At 45.3% G+C, this 24,276-nt stretch overlaps 3 protein-coding genes across 5 annotated transcripts in view; 1 reads left to right on the top strand and 2 right to left on the bottom strand.

Moving 5' to 3' along the window:
- Positions 1-4,987: 4,987 nt before the first annotated feature.
- LOC126521984 (DDB1- and CUL4-associated factor 4-like) lies at positions 4,988-9,847 on the bottom strand. The gene is made up of 3 exons (XM_050170745.3): positions 8,990-9,847; positions 7,663-8,151; positions 4,988-5,301 (listed from the first exon to the last, which is right to left on the bottom strand). Exons 1-3 carry the CDS (start codon positions 9,542-9,544, stop codon positions 5,044-5,046), a joined length of 1,302 nt encoding a protein of 433 aa, XP_050026702.1. The 5' UTR covers positions 9,545-9,847; the 3' UTR covers positions 4,988-5,043.
- A 368-nt stretch (positions 9,848-10,215) lies between these two features.
- Positions 10,216-14,188, top strand: LOC126521991 (popeye domain-containing protein 1-like). Its single transcript, XM_050170760.3, has 2 exons — positions 10,216-11,296; positions 14,028-14,188. The coding sequence occupies exons 1-2, from the start codon at positions 10,408-10,410 to the stop codon at positions 14,099-14,101; spliced, it is 963 nt and encodes a 320-aa protein (XP_050026717.1). The 5' UTR covers positions 10,216-10,407; the 3' UTR covers positions 14,102-14,188.
- Positions 14,189-14,291: 103 nt separating this feature from the next.
- The window catches only part of LOC126521980 (uncharacterized), a 36,808-nt gene continuing 26,823 nt past the window's right edge, over positions 14,292-24,276 (bottom strand). Inside the window, exons 6-7 of one of the 3 annotated variants that reach the window (XM_055066202.2) lie at positions 21,404-21,517; positions 14,292-15,772 (exon numbers count right to left, since the gene is read on the bottom strand). In XM_055066202.2, coding sequence (XP_054922177.1) covers positions 15,579-15,772; positions 21,404-21,517 — 308 coding nt within the window. In that variant the 3' untranslated portion in view covers positions 14,292-15,578. Of the gene's footprint in view, positions 15,773-21,395; positions 21,518-24,276 lie in introns of all 3 variants that reach the window. The other 2 variants (XM_055066203.2, XM_055066204.1) reach the window with 2 other exon arrangements.

The following is a 24,276-nucleotide window of genomic DNA, read 5'->3' as shown; positions in this document are numbered from 1 at the left end:
CAATCGTTACCTAAGCCTTCCCCTTCCAGAATATCCCACAAAATGCTGCGGTCTACGTTGTCGTATGCTCCTGTAATGTCCAAAAAGGCCACATACAACGGTCTGCTTTCTGCTTTTGATATTTCAATACACTGTGTAAGAACAAACAAGTTATCATCCAAACGCCTACCTATTCTAAAGCCATTCTGAAGCTCTCCCAAAATGCCATTATTTTCTGCCCATGCTTGAAGCTTTAATTTGATTGCCTGCATTGCTAGCCTGTATATTACCGATGTAATGGCCAACGGTCTATACGAGTGAATTCTGTCTTTCTCCCCCTTACCTTTATAAATTAAATTCATTCTACTTTGTCGCCAACTCTCTGGTATTCGTCTATCTTTTAAAGTTTTTTCAACTGCTTTCACGAGAGCTTCCTTACTTTTTGGTCCCAGTTCATTTATCAGCCTAACGGGAACCTCGTCTAGCCCTGTGGCTGTGCGCTTAGGAATTTTCTCTTCCGCTTTCTTCCAGTTTAAATTTGTAAGCACTAGCTCCTTTGCCCCTTGGGTCTCTTTCATGCTCTTTATTTCTTCAAATACAACCTTGTCCTTGCCTTGGAAAGATTCGGCTGTTACTTTTTGGATGTAATTTATTGCTGCTTCTCCTTCCAGTCTGTTTTCATCTTCGTCTAGGATATGTTGTTGTATTGTTCTTGCCTTCCTGCCTAATAATTTTATGTGATTAAAAAAAAGGTACCCGAAAGCAGGATTCGAACTCACGTCCTCACGCTCCCATGTCAGCTACTCTAACCACTGCACCACGGTGCGTTGTACGCCGCCCTGGCGACGAAATGCGGCATACTCCAGCCGCTCGACCAGACGACACACACGTGCGCGGCCGTATTATAGTTCGTATGTTTCCGCTTTTGCGCCGCTTCAAGTGGACAGTTTTCGTGAAGAAGCTAGCGCCATCAAGTGAAGAAATGACGAAGGAAGCTTTTTAAGCTTTATATATTTTTTACAGCGTGTCGCGGCGAGCAGGAGTGTTTAACGGTTGCGCCGTGTGCCGTTGCCATGCTTGCGTGGCAGCCTGCCTCGTAAATCTAGCAGCTATGGCTCCGGTCGTGCTGCGCTATGGTTTCGGAAGTATTAGCTGGCCTGAAGGCATTCCATATTTCTCTGGCTAGACATAAAAAATTCTGATGTTACCTCGCCACAGCAGTCAATGAAGAAGAAAGTTTTATCGCATCAGCTGACTCGCGCAAGCAAGAGTTTGAGTGCTCCGCTGCTGGATCCGTAACAACGCTGGCTACATTTGGCACTAATTACATAAATTTACCGGATGCATCTCATCGCCGAGTCCTCATCCGCATGCCCATGTTAAAAAACACATAGGCGGCTTAGTAGCGCGTGCGCCGGCAGTATGTGCACACAACTCGTAGTACAAGACAGCTTCCCTCCCACATAATTCTTGGCAATGAATGGATAATATTTACTTTTCGTATCGTTCGCTTGGTGCGGTGGCATTGGAAGGGGCTTGGCGTTGGTATTGCGAAGGAATAGTGGTTGGTACATATGCCGGATAGTGCATGCTATTGCTCATTTTGTTTTCGACGAAATGCTGACTGCAGATTCTGCTGTTTGTTACTGGCTGCCACGGCTGACCGTCTTTTTTATCGAATAAACCAAGCACACACGCGAAATTCGATATAGAAACCAGCCTGACACCGCTTGACAGGGCGACAAGACGGGAACTTACTCCGCTCGCCTGACTGCTTGGATCTAACGCCGCCTCCGTTCTTGTTCGTAGGGTTTAGATGGAAAGACGCAGAAGGATACATCCTCCCTCATCCCGACGTAGTTGCGGCACTTGTATACGCAACAGTATCGTCGGCGTCCTTTTTTTTTCCTTCGACTATCAGCGCACGCAAGGCCACTACCAGTAGCAATTTTCGTCCGCGGGAGCGGCTGAGTTGTGCACATTCTGACCGCCAAGGCGGCGCTGTAGGTGTCGTGAAAACTCCAGCGCTGGTTCCCCATATCGTTAACCGGATGAAGAGGGTGGTGCCGGCGCCTGCGATTGGTCCGCTTTCTCTTACTTAGCTTGCGGTGGCTCATCCACAATCGCGGCGGCATGCAACGGAAGCTTAAGAATGGCGCTAAAACGGATCCTCAGCAAAGAAAATTTCGCAGATCGTGGTCGTAAACGTGCCCAAAGTGCTCAAAAACGTTACATGGCCACGCAAAAAGCTTTATTACACGCAAATAAATCCATGCTCTCCGGCAGGGGCGAGTAGCCAGTGTCTGAGCCACTGGCGGCAGCCATCTTCTATTCCTTTCGAAACGGGGTAGCCTGCAGCTATTCAGAAGAAAATTCAGTTTTGTTCGGCATATTAATACATATTTAACGCGTACAAGTCACTTTGACGTGGTAAAATTCTGCTGTTTTGTGACGTCGCGTGAGAGGCAAGTGAAGTGGGTGCAGCCCGAAAACTTTTGACCAATAGCCGAGGGCTAATGGCAAAGAAGCGTCGAATCAGAATTAACTATTTTTGTTTTGTTCGGTCTAATTATGCATAATCAGTGTGTACACGTCACATCAGATGGGGAGCTATCGCGGTTTTCGTGACGTCGCGTTACAGACAGGTGAAGTGGGGGTGGTCCAAAAAAGTTTTTGACCAATCGCAGTGGGCTGATTGCAGAATTGGAATAGAAAAGTTTGAAATAGTTTTACGTTATAGCGCCCCTGCTTGCGTGTATTTATTTTTACGTACTGCAGCCCATATGGGGTTAAAGCAGGCGTGGCGATAACATCACATGTAAATTACTGGCAAAAGCTGGTCAGGGGCAAAGAACGAACATTTCTGGGCAAATCGTTCCACCGTTCAATTCTTGAGGGAGAAAAGAAGTTTACACCCTTTGGCGCTTATCTTGTCCCCAAACAATAATCATCTGCCTTCCTCGCGTTTCCTCTCTTGAAAACTCGGCGCTCACTACTTTCCTGTCGAGAATGCCGTGTCAAGCTGATATACGCACAAGCCATTCGTGACTAGGAAGTACCAGGCTCGCAGCGTCAAAGAAATGAAATGCGGACAAGAGAGATGACAATTATTGTTTGGGGATGAAATACAACCCAAATGGTCGAAACTTTTCTTTAGAGTGCATGTCTGTACATGTCGGTTATGAATTGGAATGGTAAAAGCTGTGAGATCTACGAGTACAGTGCACTGTACGGAGAGTACAGGAAAGTTCAGAAAACTTAATGTCTTAATCTAAGCGGGTACGGTGTGAAGAGTTAAGGTGTGCAGGAACTTTAAGCTTTCGTTGTGGCGATGTCTTGCCGGAGTGGGACGTTGCTTTGTGCAAATGGCAAGGGACATTTTTGTATTTGCTCCTGACTAGCCAGAGTTCTGATGCAGCAGAATAAATGCTGCTTTTGCGACGCGTTATCGACTGCAATCTTCAAGAGATGATGGCCATGACATCATTTCCTGGCCCCACAGTCGCGCAATCCTATGTGAGCAATATTGTACGCAGTAGCACAACTCCGTGATGCAAGTTGGCGAGATGAGCAATATGTCTGTTACTGTATATCGCTTATTTATACAGGGTGTTTCACTTAACTTTAGACAAACTTTAAATACATGCAAATGGTACATAGCTGGTAAGAACCAACATAATGAATTTGTCGTCACTTAGAAACACAGTTTTTTCTCTATTCACAGGCTTCTTTCATGCTTAGAAAAACACTTGTGTAGCACGTATTGAGCAACAGAAAGCTGTATCGGGAGTTTTTCATGTTGCTCTACAATTTTCTTATAGACATTTTTCATATCATTGAGAAGTTGCTTGCAAAAAATAATCTGAGTATCTCCAACCGACGACAAACCACATTACCTTGGTTCGGACCAGCTACATGGCATTTGCATATTTTAAAGTTTGGCTCAAGTTACATGAAACACCTTGTATGTTGCGCTACCATAAGCATACGAGGCCATGGTGCACAGATGCTCCTACGTCTGTTTTCCATCGTTTTAGGCCGGGCTGTCTCCTCCCGCGGCTTCTGAAATCAACTGGGCCTAGCTACACATGCCGCTTTGCATGGTGTCGTAACCTCGTTGATATGGTCTTTCACTTGCAAGATTATTTGTGACCACCTAAGAAAATCTAATGGAAAATGTTACACAAGGGCAATGTTTGAGTCTATAAATTAGAATTTTGGTCAGGAATGTGTCGCATCAGCCAATCTTAGATGCTTTGACATGTACCGTTAATTTAAATCTTTTACTGCCCCATACAAATCGCTTCAGCTACGTGAAAAATGTTCAATGATAAATAAATAAAAGTGAACAGGCCAAAGCTACTTTGACGCTGCAACTATGGCACCACCACAGGTTAAACACTTGTTAAATTATGTGCAGCAAATAGCAGATTGCCTAATAGTGTATCTACATTAAACCAAGCTATTATAATAAACAAAATGTGCACCATGAATATTTGCTTCACCATTAAATGGAACACATTTTGGTGTGAATTACTGCGGCCATGCACACATTAACATTGACGCACTCATGGATATATATCCCATGTGGCTTGTTGCCACAAGTACATGATGATAACAAAGATCTGTAAGCATTTCTGTCATTCAGTAACAATGGTGTGAAATAGTGGTAGGTGCCACGTTGCTCTGTCATGCCTTGACCTTGTGGATCCATGCACAAATAATTTTGTTGGTTAAGCCATATTTCAGCACAGGAATTCATCAGAAGTGGAGGAACAAGGGAAGCAATTTGAGCTAAAACCAACATTATGATAAGGGGCGTTGTCTTCGTAAGAAGCCTTGTGATGAAGACAACTCCCATTATTGAAACCGTGACTCCAGGCTGGGGCTTTCCTAGTTTGTTGGCTGTTAATCAATTCAGCTCTCCAACTATTTCGTCTAGTTTGTGTTTCAGCATGTGATTACTTCAGACATCCCAGATGTTACTTTACTTAACACTTTTGAAACATTGCAAGTGTAAAATTGGCTTTAATTGAAGATTCTTGTAGTTCTTGATAGTTCTTATCAGGAAAAAGTGAGGCACTGGTCACCCACAGCACAAAACAGTGTGGTCGAGTACCAGGGCCATGGTTGGTGTTGTCCGCTGCCAGGCTTCAATGCAGTCAGTGGCTCCCGCTCACCCACTTTCCACAACCGCACTACTTTGTCATGTCCTGCTGAGCAAACAGTTCGATCAGATGCATTGTAGCTGAGTGGCATTTTCAGCCCGTTGTTGCAGTGGCCAGTGAATTCCTGCACAACTTGCTGGTTCCGAAGGTCCACCTGAATGACAAGCAAATGACTTAATGCCCACACAATTAGTATATGTCTTCTTTGGCAAGATTCTTCTGTCCTAATCAAGACATACTTTCGTCAACGCCGTAAAGGGGCATTAAAGAGAAACACGAAGTCAGTTTAGAATGATGAATGATGTTTTTCCTAATTATATTTTCCTTAACTCTGCAGCAATAGATTGATTATTAGATTAGGAAATGAAGGTACAACTTTCAAGTTTTAAATTTCATGCCAGAGCCCCAGCACTGCTACACTGGAGTGACATTACAGATTTCTAGGTATATTTTTGTAGTCTGGCCGTTGTAGCGCAGAATTGTTCTTGAAATTTCCGAAGTTAAGTCTTAGGTCCCCTTAAAATACAATGTATTTTATCTCAGCTGATACAAAAGCCAGAGCAGACACCATTAAACTCCATGCATGAGCTGGTGCACAAACTGCAAGGTTGCATTGCCATCCACATATTGTCTTAGTCTTCTTTTGTCTCCTCTCTTGGTAACAGTGGCTTTTTGTAAATTGTAGAATAGTTACTGCTAATACAGCTGAGGCTTATTTTTCTCTTTAGTGTCCCTTTAATGTTTGTTAATAAATATATTAGACTTTATTCAGCAACTTCTAGAAGATTATAAAAGTTTAATTGACACAATATCTTACTTCAATGCCATTTGTAATTTCAGGTGGAGCGCAAGTGAAACTCCACTGCATTTCGTGTGACGTATGCTGTCAAAACATTTTCCCCCAACTTCCAAAACACTCAGTGCTCGGGTGTCATGGCACTACATGGTAAAATCATGGTACAACATGTCAGTGACCACACTACATCCCAGTTTTTGCATGCTTATGATCCAGCCTGCCTACCAGTAAAATGGCTAATGTGCTTCAAACTTAAAACAAGCCAAGTTGAAAAAGCAGCAGATTTATGTGGTATGCTACAAGATAGCTCAAATGTGATATCTGCTCCAGGCCAAGAGAGTTGAAATTCGAGTGTTATAAGCTATGTGAACCACACATTCTTTATGACTTGCATAACTTGAGCGTCACAAAGAAGAACACTGAAAAAGATTAATGCAATCTGTCGATTCAGGTGTTTTCTCATTCTTACACTGACAGCTTGAATGGTCACTGGTGCACATCTGGACTGAGTCACAGGCACATGGATAAGTAGAGAGAAAATGCTGCAGGCCTTCCAATAGCGGGAAGAACATATGTACATCCGGCGACCATGGGATCTCCAAAAATGTTCAATTACCAAGCAGCCTGTTGCAGTAGCCTGTAAAGCTGTATACCCCGACGTTGCTGGCATATTCTAGTCGAAGCCCAAAATGCAAATACCAAACTGTGTTGTGAAGTTGTGGAGATATTCAGCTTTTTCTCAGATTTCGTGCCCTGCAATATTTTGTTGCCAGGGGTACACATATGCAACATTTTCGCCAGCACATCATAAGGATTCATGGCAAACAGTACATAAAACTTATTTAGCACAGGAAAAGTATTACTATTTAGAAATAACAATCTGCATCTGATGATGTTACTGCTAAACCTAACGGCAGTATAATGGAACCTCGTTATGATGAAAATTGCATCGCACACAACAATGCCTTCATTATATCCAATATTCATTATAAGCATATATAGGGTGTTCTTTTTTTTGTTTTTAGCTGCACAAGTTTTTTAAAATATTGCCTATGGCATTGGTGTTCCAGTTAATGTTGCTTCAATGTGTAAAACAGCAGTTTCTTGATTACGTAACTGGAACGCCAATGCATTTCGTCGGACACTTTGAAAATTAATATCTCGGAACTAGTGCTGTCCAGAGAATTCATTCCAAGTGGATACACCGTGCGAACTCAGCAGCTGTATTTTGTAGATTGAAATATGTGGCATAAAGTAATTATTTAAAAAAAGTTAATCAAGGTAATTATGTTAATTATCCAATTGAACATTTTGAATTCTCTAGAAGGAATGGCCATATCATTGAGTAATTTAGATCAAGGGTAAGAATTGTGCTATGTGCCATAGGCAATATTTAAAAAAATTAGTGTAGCTAAAACAAAAACACCCTGTATTTGTTACATGCTGTTGTCAGCAAGAAATGTTTTAGATTTATTTAGCTATATCCGATAATTAATATATATTTGTTATATTGAAGTTTGACTCTATTCTGTCAACTCTACTTAACCTCTGCAAAAAAAAATTAATTTATGACGTCATAAACAAATGTCCGCACTCAAGAGAAATGCAGTCCCATGTCATACAATTGGCTCCACAAACAGAGGTGCACTTCCCTGCTATGCCCACTCTAAGAATGGCCACATGCAAGACAGCACACAGCCAAACGCACTGCAAACTCACCAAAACCAGTTTTCCATCATAGGCACTCGCAAGCAGCGCGCCGCCAGAGTCCATTACTCTGAGGGACACCACACCACGATTGAGCGGAATCACATACACATGATTCGACTGTGGTTGATGGCGTAAGTCAGCGCACATCACATTACCACGATGTGTTCCCACAAACAGCAGGTTCCTGTCCTCAGTAAACTCCAGACTGAGTGGGTCTTCGCAACAAGTCCATACGTCAGATGCCACTGATCCAGTCTCCCGAAGTCGCAGAAGTTGTACATTCCGTTCCAAGCCAACAGCGTGGACCTGCCCTCCAGGTGCGGATGCACAGCTACGTAAAGCATCGCGAGTGAAAGGCCATGATGTGACTGAACCTTCGCCATTTACAGAACGCGACTCCGCAAAACTGCTTGCACCTGGCATGCAGTCTGAGGCTACATATGCGCACACTGTGTACATTGTTCCATCTGGTCGGCAGTAAACACTGATGTCCACCACCTGAAATTAAAAAGTGAATGTAAAACCATGAGGCTGAAACGTGTACAAGAGCCAATTTGCTTTTCCACGTACAGTTTACATACATGCATTGCTATGAAATTTGTATTTATGGCTGCTGTCACATCTTGGCCAAAGAACCAATGCTTTAGCACAGGACAAGAGGAGACAACGCACACATCACTTGTATGTGTCACCTCCTTTTATCCTCTGATAAAGCGCCATTTCTTTGCCTAAGTGTGTACCAAGCATACCAGATTAGCACTGATATATGTGATTACCGAGAGTTATGCACGCCTGCTAGCAGAAATTTTCAGAAAATAAACACAAGAACTGTTACTTAAATGATATTGCACGACAAAAAAATTGTCGCGCAAATTTTGTCGCGCAATAGCACTTAAGTTATGGATTACCAACTTGCCCGGAATGCTGCTCTCACAAGAACTGTATGTGCCTCCTTGCAGCCTAGACATGTAGCACAGGTCTGAGATGTGTGCTGCAAGCTGTGTGTGCAGCATGTTGTGCTTCAGGTGCAGACGGCACTTCCTTGACTGCATGTCTAGGCTGCATGTTCTGAAAACTTTTATGAAAGTCTGCTGTTTAAGCATGTTAACAGTCTGTGCATACTTGCCTCAACAGTCAAATTTGATACTGGAATTCACTTCTGCACTGAACTTTCAAAGCTAAAACGTTTCAGTGATTTCGGCTTGCATCTTTCGATTCCCTTTCTTACTGTCTCTTTTTTACATTTTCTTTTTTATGTATCCTCCCCCCCGGCCCGTAATTATACACCGCGCACATCTAACAACTGGGATTTTGCCAAGCGCAAGTAGACGAATACCTTATGTCTCGGGTGTGCGGCGATAGTCTGCAAGCTAGCAGTCGTACACTTGCCGACATTGACACTGCGGAGGATGGTACCGCGACGGCCGTCTTCAGTTTCGGTAGCCCATGCGCCGACGACTACAGGACCCGACTCCCTCTGACCCGATAGGAAGGTGCACTCTCCTCCGTCGTCAACCTGCGCCTGCAAGGTGCCTCTGAGCGATGCCATGCGCGCACGTTGCACCGAAGCAGCCAGGCTACCGCACATAAGTTGCCCTGTCTGCATGCGACTCAGACTCCGAGGCAGTGCGGTGTTGCCATTGCGCTGCAGACTCGCGTCGACGACTTCCCGACACTTCCTGTCGGTCAACTTGGCCTCGATGGACGCCAGTGTAAGCGGGTTGTGTCTGTTCTGGCCTGGCGTCAGCCGAAAGTAACGTTTCTGAGAGGCGTCGTAATAGAAGCCCGGTAGATGAAACGCATCGTCCTGTCCACTGTTGCCTCTCGGTGCGAGACTGCCCTGATCACCGTGCCTGTCAAGGCGCCGTTGACGTCGCCGACTGCTTCTCATTTTATTTTTATTTTGTGTCGTTCTTTTACCAGGTTTCACCAGATGACTGTACCACTATTTCTGTCTGTACGTGCGTTAAGCTGTGTCAGAGAACATAGCACCTGCCACCTACGCTAACCGAGCTTGGATTTTATTGGAACTGGATTTGACTTGAGTTTTTCGCACCCATTATCTAGCCAATGGCAGAGTAAACGGAAGAAAAACTAAACTTGAAAGAGTCATTCGCGGATGTGCTAAATAGTCTTTGAAAGTAGCACTCAAAGCTGTTTAAAGTACATTAAGTGTTTTCATATATCGGGGTACACAAAAGTTTCTTGCTGTTTCTAGATCTCTTGCGGTCCTCGTTGATTACCTTGCCTGTTTCAACCAGTCATTTCATGCATGAGTCATTTACAAGGTTAGCTATTTTTTCTTGTTTACTGTTTATTTTAGTATAACCGCGCATACTACCGTACTATGTTCTCTGCATCACGGTGTCACGGTGGTTCTTTATTCTATGGCGTCACTCTGACCAGAAAAATGCGCTGCGCTCTAAACGAGACCTGTTTTGCTTTTTCTTGTTTGTTTCTTTGTGTTCGCTGTAGCTTCTTTAACTTCCTCTAGCGACACGTGCGGCCGCGCATTTTAGCTTCGTTTTCATTGGCTTCAGTAATCGCTGCATGCGGGCGTTGTAGTAGAGGCTGCCGCAGAGGCAGCGGAGCCTGCCGGGTCGTGCTGTATTGCGTCGCTCAGCGTAAGGATGAGCGTGGCTTGTCTGGCGATGTCGGTATCTCGCGCGCGTTTGTTATCTGCTGATCGCGAGGATATGCTGCCGCGGAACCGAAGCCCTCTCCAGTGCGTCGGTGTGCGGTCGTCCTGACGCGATGTCGGCGGGCGACGCGATGTCGGCGGGCAACGCGACGGCGGCCGACACGCTGCAGGCGTACAGCATGGGTACCTACTTCTCGACGTCCGTGTGCCCGACGTGGCTGCCCACCAACCACATACTCTTCCAGTTGGCCAACATATTCCTCTTTCTCTCGTACATGGCGCCCGCGGGCCTCTATGGGCTCCTATACCTGCGTGTGTGCCTGACAATAGGCAGCTTTTTCTTCGCCCTCTGGGGCTACGTAATTTTGTGCGCCTTCGACACTATGGTGTGGAACGCATTCTTCACTGCCATCAACCTAGTGCATGTGTGCGTGCTAATGTATGTACTGCGGCCGGTGCGACTGGCGCCCCACATGGAGGTCGTGTACCAGGAGCTCTTCCAGCCGCTCAAAGTGTCGCGCCAGCAGTTTCAGGCGGCGGCATCCTGCGTCAAGACTGTGAAGGATGTGCAACCGCAGGAGACGTACGCCGTGGAGCGCGTGACGCGCGCCGATTGCCTGACGCTCGTGCTGAGCGGCAGATTCCTCGTCTCGCACAAGGGCCGGCCGCTGCAGATCGTCGATCGGCTCGAGTTCCTGGACTCGCCCGAGTGGTTCGGCGTGTGCGGCAGCGGCGACGACAACTTCCAGGTGACCATGACGGCGATGGAGCGCTGCCGCGTGGTTGTGTGGAACCGCGACAAGCTCAAGCTCACCATCAGCGGCGACACCTTCCTCCAGGCCGTGTTCGACAACGTGGTCGGAAAGGACGTGGTGCGCAAACTACTCTTCGTCACCGAATCAACTCAGAACAACCCGCACGCCGAGAATGCGACCGAGACGACCAAGCTGCTCATCCAGATGAAAGAGAACGCTGTTCGCGCAGCGTCTCGCGGAGAGAAGGGTGAGATGCTGCGCGTAGCCCACTGCGCAATCATCACACCGTCGCCCCATCATATCAAGAATTTCTGGTCCACTGGCGTTCTGCGCATGTTCGAGCAGCTCTGGGAAAAGAACGAGTACAAATGACAGTCCTTGACTTTGCTTACTGATTGAGCGAGCAGTTGGGGGGAAAATCATTTGTCTCTATGCTAACGGTGCATTCTCTTGTCACGAGGACGACCCGCTGAGCCATTGCAGAGTGCGAAAGCTTCTCTGTGCAGCAAAATAATGTCTCCAGTAACAGTCGCACAATTTGCTGAACGCTTGTGTGCAAGGCTTGTTGGGGCTAGGGCATTGCATGGTATAGGTGCACATTAATTTCTGCATCCCCTTGAACATTTTCCATCTTTCTTAGCAGTTAAGGATTGGCACAGATTCCTTTTTTCCCTGTTGCTTTTTAGCAATGCCACCTCATGCAACAGTTGTCTGCTTTCATTAGCAAGATAAGGATGTGTTCGGGAGCAAGTAACCTTTAGCAATAAATGAGAAGCCAGCCAGCCAAACAGTGATCTCGGCTGAGTTGTTGCCCCTGGATGACTTAATTGAATATAGAATACCGTAGTGCTTGGGGCACAACCAGTTATTATTAATTCTGAGACGTGCATACCACACATATGGTGCAAATACTCTGCTGTTCCATGTATTTTCCTGCAAATTGCTGCTACACACTGCAGGACCATCAATCGAATGACATGTACTTTGTGGCATAATTTGGGATAGGTCCTTCTAAACTGGTGCTAGTATCGGAATTTTTCCTAAGTGCAGACACCTTGAGCAATGAGTGTTCCGTTACAGAAGCCTGTGTACTGAAGCCTTTAATTTGCAAAGTAGTTAGCAAATTCTAGATGAGTTTGTTGTGATGAACAGGCAATTCCTGCTGCCTGCTTCCATATTTATTTATTGCTGTATTTCTATTGCACTGTGTTTGGGAGCTAGTTAGGTGTCATTGGAATACTTAAATATTAAATTTATCCTACGAGCACAGGGCTTAACTACCAAGTGCTCTGTTATGGAAGAGAGCCAAGTGGAACTTAGTTTGAAAAGATTTTTAAAATACTGCCTGTGATAAGTATTGTTTCACCTTTTCAGGTACATTTATAGAAGTGGAAAACATTACTTGCAAAACAAATTACAGTGCCCATGTGGCTGATTAAGAATTTGTATATTTCTAATAATTCACATTAGGGCATATGGTGCCATTGCAAAATTGAAGTTGAGCAGTAGTGAAGTTGAGTTTGCTTAGTAGAAATCGTGATTGTAGTAGCACTTTCAAGATATCTGGCCTCAAAAAGTGCCATGAAATACATTGGCATTCCATGGTTAGCAGTTTCCCAAAAGCATGCATCAAGCAGTCTGGGATGACCTTAACTGTAATGTCATTGCACTTTCCAGTAAACTGTGGCTTTTGGCAACAAATATCTAAAAAATGGTGCTAGTCTTACTATTTCTGCTAAGCAGAAAGCTGGCTCCTCTGCTGCTGCATTTTGATTTTGCCACTTCAACGATTGCCCTAAATTGAATAATTAAATGGTTAATTCAGTAAGTGGGTATTTTTGATTAGCCACCTCGAAACTGCAATCTCTTGCGCAAGCTACGTTGTCCTCTTAAAGTAGTCCACCTGAATGGGCAAAATTTCACTATATGTTCCATGTGATTTTTTTTTTAATTGTTAAAACAACAGAAACATGTTTACGGGTATGTTTCTTCGTGCCACTTCTTGGCTGTGACGACATGGATAATGGCAGGTTACAATTGTTTTTCTGGTCTCAAAAGTTTGCCTTAAAGTTGTGTTCATGCAAATGTGGAATGTTTTACTTCAAATGCTACATGTTCTCAGAGCCTCTGTCACAAGTGTAGTATACTATGCACCTACTGAAGAAATAGGAAGAGCTATGCATTCTTAAAGATAAAGAAAACTGTAATGAAAAGGGCCCCTAGCATCATGTAAACAACACACTGCAAAGATTGACACTTGAAATACATGTCGTGTGGCCTGGCTTTAGTAGAGAGGACCTGTAATTTGTGTGAGACTTCACATAACTGGTGCCATTTTTATTTACCGTTGAACATGGCGAAGTCTTCTAGGGTCAAAGCAGTAATGGTCGCATAAAAGCTGTTGCCTGCCTTTATCTTGGTAGCATTTTTATAACAAATTGTATTTTGTAGACCTTTGCAGCTCTTTTATATAACTTCTGCAAACTGGTATAACATAAGAATTCCTTTTGTTTAGTCCTATTATCCACCATTCACAACCGGCTGATTCTGCTGATGATGTGGGCGGAGCACTGCCGAAATGAACAAAGAAACATGAAAAGGAATCTAATTGTTATATTATCCTCGCTCTAATGAAACATTGCTGGATCACAGCAGTTGTTAGACTTGTAATTACCATGCCATTCCCTAAAAATGTTAAACATTAAATTGGAGTTTCCTGGAAATGCTAATTGAGCACATTGGTTCTGCATCTGACTACCTGATTAAGTTTTTTTTTTTTTTTCATACTTCGCTTCTTCCGCAGTATGCATTTTGCAATCGCAGAAGTGGTTAAATGCACTGAAAAAATGCCATCACCGCTTTTGAGCATATTATTTAGCTGTCCATTATGTAGCGTCTGGCTGCAATGTGGTTAAGTCTGTGAACATGTCTACTCTTCACACACTCTTGGGTGACATCCTGTATTTTGCCTTTTGCAGACGATGCTCTGGTGAGCGTATGGAGCTGGGGCCGGCGACCTTGCTATCGTTCAGACCCAGAGACAGCAGTCTAACTCACCGGTACCTCATTTGCTGCGAGGTCACACATCATGGTTGCCAAATGCATTTTTCGCCATTAAACTGTTTTTCCGTGTTTCAAATGTGTCGTTTTTACCCACCTTGAACTTCACTTCCCAGACATCACAGCCATCACACAGTGGCTTGTGCGAACGCAGGCAGTCCATTCAAACAAAACACAGACCATTGACATGTGGCTTTTTTTTTTATTTTGCACTCCGTGAATGTGTGACCATGGCACTGTGAGTAAGGGGAGATGAGTTTTGCGGGTGCAACACACAGCTGCTGCCATTAGCACGTGCGGCACAAGATGCTTATTTACAATGGCTCTGCAGAGAAAAGTTTTGAGATCCTTGCTAGTACGGAACTGGGTTCTGCAAGCACTGCTAAACGACCACCAGTGAATGTAATGACAATGTTTTTTTCTTCTTCTCAGAATGTGGCTATGTAGTGGCTCAAGCAGCGGCCATAGTCTTGCAGGACCAAATTCCATGAACACACTGCATGATCTACAACACTAGCTAGTGCGCCATGAGAGGAAAATAGGGCCGGCTGTGTTCCCTTAGCTGAACTTCCACAACGAGGAGCAGTTTTTCATAACACAAGTGAGGCTGCCAAGACTAGCCAATCAACTAATCTCGTCAATGTCTGCCACTTGTCCAATGGACACTCCAACCAGAAGCCAACTTGCAGCTGGTGGAAAAGTTGTTTATAGTGCTACAAGTGACCTAGGAGATTCTTAGATAATGTAGGGTCACAACTGGTCAACAATGCTCATGACCTCGTTAATGATGCGGAGATTACTCACTTCAATTCTCGGTAGGCACAAACATGCCGCGTCCCAAGCACTGGCGCAGGCGCATTCAGACAGTATTCCAGTAATGCCGGCCCTTTCAATATTGCAATGTAACGCTTGGAATGTCCTTTGGAAAACTTCCTCCGTCAGCTCACTAGACATTGTTATAGACCAAGTACCATCAGCACAAAAGGAAATCTGAGGACAGGAGTGCGTAGCCTGCAGCCTTTTCTGTACAAAATGTCTCTAATGTTTTTTTTTTTTATTATTATTATATAAGTGGCTAATCAAGCCACATAGGTTTTCTGCCAGCTACCTTTTCTAAGCTTTGCCAGGGTAGCTTTAGCTTGCCGAGCACTGCTACTTGTAAAACACTGATGATTTTTTACGTCCCGAATATAAACCAAACTACTTTACCACTGTTTTGAGAAGCACTGCACATTTCTGCAAATAAGTGCAGCATGATATTTCCAGAACTTTCAAGATCAGGCTAGTTGATGTTGCATCTGCGATTCTAAAATAAGAAAAAATATTCTTTAAAAATAAAACATTAGAGACGCGCATTTGCGTATGTCCTACCTTCTGCATTAAAAGATTGACAGTGCCTAAAGGGCAGCGGGCTGCACACTCCCATGACGACACATCTTATGCTGGTAGCTCACAAGAGAAAGCTGCCTTCAACGCCAAGCAGCCGAGCCGCGCTGCGGTGCAGGGGGTGGAGGATCCCTGCGCTGGACCAGCAGCACCTTGCGGCCACCGCTCAGCATCACGGGCCTTGCAGAAACCCGCTCCCCTGTAGTCGCTGGAACACGCTTGATGATTTCGACTCGTTGTGGTTGTTGCTGTGGCTGCTGCTGCTGCTGCATGTTACCTGCACGAAAATAGAAAGTTTTAGCTTGTCTGTAGGTGCACTACGCTTCGTGATTTACTGGGTTACTGTAGACGTCGACAGCAGTTGCAACAAGACGGATAAGCGAGCCAGATTCTTTACATTCATCATGCATACTTATTTGGCACAATGAAAAAAAAAAAAAAAATAACTGAAGACCTCGCTGGCACCTCGCTGTATTCCTTCTGGCAGCACGAGCCCGTGACGCTTTGTCCAACTACACCACATTTCAAACATTTCTGTTACACGGATGTTTTTATCAGTGGAAAAGAAAGGGACTGCATGTTGACAATTAAGTTGGTGCCAACATTTTACACCAGCAGCCAAGTAGAATACGGTTGGTCATTACATGTCCCATCCAACCACCGCCAAGGTCTGTGAGTGGTGGCGCTGGCTAACACTCCCAGGGTTCTACTAGGAAACATAGATACCCAAGAAAGTGGATGAGGAAACAGCACCGCGGTAGCTTAATTGGTAGAGCATCACTTGCAAAACGCGAAGGTTGTGGGATCATTCCCTGCCTGCGGCAAGTTGCTTTTCATCCACTTTCCTTTCCATTAATTTATAGTTTCTTTATATCATTCATTAAGAACAAGTAATTTCCCCTATGTTGACCTTGGTGTGTGTGTTTGTTGGCTTCTTATGATATGACTATATATATATATATATATATATATATATATATATATATATATATATATATTTTCTCTCGTGGAAAGCTCGTTCTTAAGCTGTAAAATGACTAACGTCACCGGCTCCTGATCGAGAACGGTGCGAAAACACGAGGTAGAATGATAGGACCATGACGTCAGCTTAACAACCATCGTGATGTGCGCTCGCACGATACACGCGAAGCTCTTGCACCTCCCGGACTTCTCGTCCTCCCGCAGCCACTATCTTCCATTTGCAGAAGACCAAAACAACGAAAACACAATAAAACTGCGCCGATAAACATCCGCGCCCTACGCGACCGGCACGCCGTTCTTTTCCGCCCTTTACTGCGAAAATGGGTTCGGCTCTGCTTCGCCCCGGAGGTTACACACTTGAACTGTCACGCGCAGCGAAATAGAGAAAAACAGAACAGGCGTATACATGTGTACGGAACTCCTGCAAGGCGAACGCTATTTTTGGAGCACATATAAGCCTATTTTCTGCACGGTTATGGCACCAGCAGACGACACGCTGGACGCAAGCGGGAATCGCCGGCACGCAAGACAGGAAGGCGGGGAAAGAGAGTGAGTGAGAGAGAGAGTAGAGAACAAAAAAAGAACAGCAGAAACGCTTAAGACCGCACGTGTGGGAAGTTGAAAGCATTACATCGTTTGTAGACCACGTAACGTCATGAACACGCTCATGAACGCAAGCACTAAGCAGTCAGCCAAAACCGAGCGCACTCGCCTCGCACCCCGGAGGCCCGGGTTCGGTTCCCACCCAGACCGAAATGTACTAAACTTTCTTTTCAACGCAATTAATTTACTTTTTTTACAGGAACCTCCCTGTGAGATTTGACGTCAATCCGAGCACTTTTGACGTGTTTTTAAGCTGTCGGCCACTTTTGGTACCATCTTTCATTCACACCGACGGATTTTCGCGTAAGGGGGCATATAATGCTTCCTCATTAAAAAAGAACTAACTGTAATTGAGCAGGCTGAGCTTCGCGAGTTTTCCGTCGAGCGTCTGTCGAAACGCGTGGTTGAAGTCTGCCAGCGCGCGATGTCGCATACTTGACGCTCGAAGGCGGTGAATTATCAGTCGCGACAACCGCGATAAGTCACGGACGGTCGTCGTACGGGTCGCGCTCCCCGCTCAAGTCGCGAGAGGTACACGGTTTATCGCAAACACGACGGCCTGCTGATGCCGAAACACGCACACCATGCGCAAACGATCTTCGCTCGCTCGCGCGCGGTCTCTGGACAATAGACAGCTTTTTGCAGAGCGTTGCAAAAACGCTCCGCTCCGCACACATTTCACGCGCGGCGATGGTGGCTGCGTAGAATGCATTGACTTCTTTTATCTAACAAGCACATCTCCCAGAGTCGCCAGTGACGTAACAACAAAGAAGGCGACTAATAGACGCACCCTGACGCTCCCGCTAAATCGAGTTCTTAGCGGAACGTGGGCAGCAAATGCCCGCACGCGCACCAGCGTTCTCGGTAGCGTTCTGCCGAGCGGCTGTGTGCAAATTATACCGGTGCCACACGTACATTTCTGATCGCGATCGCGGCCGATCCGGATCGAGCTTGACCCGGATCGGGTGTTGCTACACGGCCATTTGAGATCGCGATCCTGCGGGATCCGGATCTGGGCGATCGTGAACCGAGAATCGCGATCAGCCCATTAATCGCGATAACAGGCTGACGTCTCGGGCAAACTGAAAGCACAGAATCGTTTACAGACGCTAATTCTTTACCGAATACGTACAGTGAACGCCACTGCGCACGGTCGCCGCGATGGAGTCTCCCGAACCGGCTTCTTGCGTGAAAGGTAGGCAAACGCAGAGAGTAAACTATGTGAGTAAATATGTCCTTATAGTGGGTTGTCTGTATAAACAAATTGAGCATAACAGAATGAAGCCTCAATGCAGCGATCGCACGGGTTCGCAGCGACCGACTGTGCGTCTGCGTGCATATCCAAGCACAATCTTTTGCTCGTGAGCGCGTTTTTGCACCGTGCCTTGAGCTTTAGGCCGCAGCATATGAGCATTTGACAGCACACTAGGAACAATTGTTGCGTGGACGCTATCAGAACCGTTCAAAACAGTTCGGCTTCGACGCCTACGGCGACTGCGATATGCCGTCGCGACGATTCAATCTTTTTTTGTCTTCTAAGTTCTTGGACATTTGAATATTATTTCTCAAGTTGCGTCGCACTGTATGTTTATCGGTCTTCTCAGCGTGCGATTTCCCTCTGCTTCTTTTTCGTAATCCAGTACATTAATTCATAACACAAACATGACCATATGCCATGCCTTTTTTTAATGCGCTTCTTACCGCTCCCTTTCCATTGCAGTGAACTTGCCAGAATCTAGTATCAACAAGTTCATAGACCTAATAAAGCGTCATGACATTAGCCGGGCGCGGGCGAGCGTCTCAGTGCGCGTTTTCTGCTACTCTCCGAATATCGCGCAGTCCCGGCGCCGTAGCAGAAATCTTCCTCGCGTCTGTGCTTGCTGCACACCCGAGTTGTAGCCGATGGCTGTCTGCCGGTTCTAAGTTCCGCCGGCCAAGTTTCACGCAGCTCCTTGCCCTGCGGCTACGTGTGAATAAGGCTGACACCGGGCTCCGTTGCGTGCGTCCGGCACTGCAGCACCGAGCAGTAGCCTACCATGCTGCACGGCTAGAAAGGCAGCCAATGCCTATTATAGTGCTTTCAAATGTTGTCAAGCAGACACCCCAAGGCGGTAAAGCCTCACCACTTAATCAGAACCGCGGCGCAAGTGGGACATTAAAACTTTCGTTTTCAGCTTCGCTTCGGCGCTTCCGAAGCAGCCGACGCGGCCGCTGTGTCCACGTGATCCCTCATGCCACGTCACGCCGACGGTGGCGCCAGCTCAATAAAAAAGCGTTTAAAAATCTTACCAGCAATAATAAGCTGTAAAATTGAACTATTGTCCAAATTTAACTATATTTTGCAAATCTGAATTTGTAGCTAATAGATTATGCAGTTCTGAGAGTTTCTGACGATCAGCAGACGATAATAACTCTATCTGGATCGTTGGACCGTGTAGCAGCGACCATTCTTGATCGCGATCGAGAAATCCGATCCGGATCAGCCCCGATTGCGATCAGATATGTACTTGTGACACCGGTATTATATATGCCGGTCTGAGTGCAGCGGGTCGTAAATGCTCTGCTAAAACTGTCTAATAGGTGGTGGAACACTTGCGCATGACGGGTGGGCGAAGAAGCAAAAGACCTCGCTGTGTAGGCAGTTTACGCGATGGTTGAAAACTCGTCCAGAAAACAGGTCTGCGTAGCATGCATGTTTTCATAATAATGAAACTAGTCACTGCTGGACTCTTTGCACAACTGCACACATACACTAGTCTTGCCTTGTGCAGCAGAGTGAAATATATCGCTGTGTTCATTTTCCCTTCAGCTATGATGCAAACCTTACGTTGGTCCTCGTTGTATGTCCCATTGGTCCATATATTTGAGTCGTCGCATTGATCAAGTGGTTTTTCATGGGTTTCATATGATGTTGTAATCTACAATTAGCAACTGGTCTTAAAGACCCTAAATTCTAGCTGGTTTAGTGGGACTTGATACAATTTGTTTCAACGGAACTTAATTGATATGCCAATTGGTTTCGTTTGAAAGCCACACAGATTAGCAATGCTGTGAAAAAAATAAAATAGTTATTAACAATAATTGCAGAACTGAAGTGCAAGGCCAGAAATATGAGATCTTTGTGCTTTGGTATGATCAATGAACAGCAGGATCTATTTTGAGTAATAGAGTCTGCCATAAAAATCTACTTCTTTGTTGTGAAAAACTGGTGCTATTTGCTGGGGCAGAATTTACTGATATAGATATAATGTGGGCAAGATTACATTAAGTGAAACAAGGGGTGCATTGATGAAGCAATTTTCTGCCTAGGAGGTTTCTTGAGTTGAGCGCACATAACCAGACAACCTGGTTTCTTTAGCTTTAACAGGCATCACCCATATTTAAGAGCTGCATTCACAAAGCTCACCATTCACCCAGGTCCAACTGGGTCACCAGTTATCCTAAATTGTATGACTACAAAGGTCCGATTGGGTGACACAAGTTAGGCTCAATTAGCTTGCCATGGAAGGCTAGATGGGCAAGCAATTACATTTAGTTCTGCTCCAATTAGATCTAAATGGCTGACCAATTGGTCATCAATTTTTTTCAAATGGGCTATCATTTGAATACATCCGGGAGGCTAATTACACAGAAACGGTGTTCTGAAGTGGTTCAATGCAAGCTTATGGTAGTTAAGAAGCTTCCGATTGGATCCACTAAATTTTTTTTATTGGAACTGCCTTCCTATCAATCCTTTCAAAAACTCCAAAGTGATTTGATCAACATAAATTTGATTTAGGCCACTGCGCATTCCCGAACGACAAAAAGCACCCATGAAGTATGTTTCAAATACTGCGAACTTGCATGAAAATTCAGGGCACTGCTTCAACATACCAACCTATTACACACTGTAACACTGTTTAGGCAAAGAAAAGCAATTTTCACAAGCACAAAGAGGTGGTTACTTTTTCCACATAGATGGAGACGCTATCTTCCGCACGTAACCATTGCATCTAAACAAAAAATTGGTTTGTCACGTTCATAACTACAGACGAGACGTTTAGGCATTAAAGGATGCAGTTTGAGGTGCCTATAGCAGGCCTTAGAGCTGTCAATGAAGGCATATACTATAGGCTCAATAATTAAGAACATTCGCTGTCCATCTGAGGATAAATGAAGATTTTTTTAAGGTACATAGACCACTAAACCCCTGTTTTGTGAAATTAACTTAATTTTCTTGATAAAACAGAATGAGGCAAGTTGCGAAGGTAACATTTATCTGAATTCTAGTGCGTATAGACAATATGGGAAAAATTATGACAGCAATTGAAAAGCACCATCTCACGATTTTCGGGTTTCAAGTTGTGCCTTTTTTCACTGAGTAGTAGTAGCTCGACATCCATCAAAGTTAGTGCAGCATACTTGAACTTCAGAATGTTCGATGATCTCGATGAGCCCTCTGTAATTGCAGAATGTTTGCCGGTCAGAATTGTTGACAGATCTTTTAGTATGAAAAAGATGGGATTGTGTCCAACAGCAATTATTGTTTAGAACTAACTCTATCAGCAAGAGATCTATTTAAAATAGTCGTGAGCTTTTCCTGAATGTCCAACATTAGCCCCTTATTTCAGGTCAGAGTTGCACCCGAACATGAAAGCTTCTTGATGATGTTGGCTAAAAATGTGAACACAGCAAAGAAGTACTTATGCTAAGTCACATTGAAATGTATTGTTGCATGGAACAGTTTTAGCCCTTCTCACAATTATGCTCTACCAGGGTGTCTACCAAGTTGACATTTCCAAATTCCCAGAGTTTTCCAGGTTTTCCCTGAGTGCCTTTGCAAAATTCCAGATTGACACAGAACTTTGTTTTATGTCAAGATGGACTGAAATGTATGTTTAAAAAATTAAAAAAAAAAACGACTTAATCCAGTTTGAATACCAAGGAGTGGTGTTTATGTTATTCAAAAAGGAAACAGAAGGGACGGGTTAGTAAAATGCACAGAAAAAAAAAAAAAAGAACCACCTCCGAAAAAAAAAAAAAGAATGGTAAAGGCCATTGCAAATCGAGTAGAACATTTTCCAATATGAATAAAAAGATATGCATACAGAAGTAAATATTTTCGAATATGAGTTATTTCTATCAACTGATAGCAAGCTAATTACTTGGCGTATGCTTCACCGCGTAACATTGCTTCATTGAGGCGAAGCTGACTCTCGGGAGCCGGCATTATGCAACGCACCGTGCTTTCCGAGCTTCGAAGCCAACCGCGAGGATTACAAAGGCGGAGTCGGTGCCATTGCTGACAGCGGCGAATTGATATAATGAAAAACATGGCACCGAAAAGCAAAGAGTTTAATAGCGAACGTCGAAGCAGCTAGGCCTAGCGTTGCCGCGGTGGTGGCAGCGCATCTGCGTGCGAGAGTGCCGGTTCGAGGCGGCGAGGTAATCAGAATGGCGGCGGTGGTGGCTTTAATTCCGTTTCGTACCTGCGATCACGGCAAAAAGTCCGGAAAATCGGACGGCGAAGGGTTCCTGCATCCGAATTTCAGGCGTTCTTATACATTGACTCTATGGGTGTACATGGCGGTGCCGCGAAGCCATCCGAATTATGGGGCATGTCCCAAAAAGCGGGCGTTGACCGTACACTGCAAACTCCTCCAACCGACGAGACGGCGTCAAAGTCTATTCCTTACGATTCCTCTATGTTACTCGGGCCAGCATTAGCGTGACTTTTGTCCCCTTTCAATAAAATTACAGCTAATTTCCCCTGATAGCAGCAGAAATCCCCCGAGTTTTCCTTGAGTATCTCCAGACTATTTAAAATCCCTGAGTATTCCCGGTTTTCCCAGTTGGTAGACACCCTGTAGTCTACTCTGCTGCAAAGCTGTTAATAACAGCCTTCATGCCGGCAAAGTGTTATGGTAATGATTGGCTGTTTTCAGCCAATTTCCCTAGCTGGTTATCACATTGTGTATGAACGAAAGGATGCTAAGACAAAACACAAAAAAGAAAGGCATTTTTAGGCTCATAAAATGCTATATACGCACCAACATTGAAATGGGCATCTATAGGCCAAATAAAGGTGCCACTAAAATGTTTCTAGAGCCGTCATTTGTTCTATTATGTTCGATAAGCATGATAAGGACGTAATCAAAAAACAGCCATTGTAACTAAAGTTCCGGTTTCTATTCACAACATACCTGTCAGTGATAAAAAATGACTTTAAAAATGATTATGTCCTGGAGCTATCTTCGGGTCTGAGATATGCTAGGTATTGGCCTGTGAGGCATTAGGGAACACAGATGCACAAATTAACTTTGACAGAGGAACAAGAATAAATTTTGTCACTGAACACATATAATATGACAAGTGTAACAAAACGGAGAAACAGTGCTTCCCGAGGTGTTGGTCCTTGTGTGCATGACACTGTCCTGGAAATGTAGAGGATGTAGGAATCGCACCGCTGGCACGAGTTGTTGGGGTCTCGGTGCTGACGCCCGTTATTGCCAATGGGTCGCAAGCCCCAAGGGTAGCGTTGGCCTGGCGGCCTGGGGCACTGGAAGCATCCGAAGGTCCCGGCAAAGCAAGAGAAGACTGGTAACAGAACAACTTGTTTATTCTAACATAGCAAAAGAGCAGCCGGTCAGGTCGACCGAAGTGGAGAGACGGGAGAGCACGTAACTCAACAGTACAAATCGGAGCCTCTCTCCTGGCGTCCGGGGGCAGCTGCTCTTATACTCTCGGCGTCGCGGTCCAAAAGGGAAGGTCACGGGAAGAGCCCACGCGACGGCGCGCACGGTCGAGCCGAGAGACATGTTGAGCCGAGAGACATGGTGAACCGAGTGTAGTGACGCATCGCCAACCCGCCCACACGACGGCGCGCACGGTCGAGCCGAGAGACCTCCTGGCTCCTCATTTGGGGAACTCCGCTCCCCGGCTGCCGCGCTTTGACAAGCGAGGGCACACACACACACAGGCACACACGAAGACACGTGGCACTGAAACACGCCTGGACAAGCTTGGCGGGGAAGCGTTGCGGCGGCGTCGCGCGGGCCAAAATGTCCGCCGCTTTGAACGAAGCCCCGGCGTCCGGTGCATCCGCGCCGGCATTACCGCGCGTTGTAGGCGAAACGTAACAGACCGCCCCGCCGGGGGAAGGAGATACCGATGGTCAGGGGACTGCATCCGCTGTCCGGAGGGATGTCGCTCGATGAT

This window comes from Dermacentor andersoni, chromosome 6 (genome assembly GCF_023375885.2).
Source record: "Dermacentor andersoni chromosome 6, qqDerAnde1_hic_scaffold, whole genome shotgun sequence".
Lineage (NCBI taxonomy): Eukaryota > Metazoa > Arthropoda > Arachnida > Ixodida > Ixodidae > Dermacentor > Dermacentor andersoni.
This window is presented reverse-complemented; position numbering and strand designations above follow the sequence as displayed.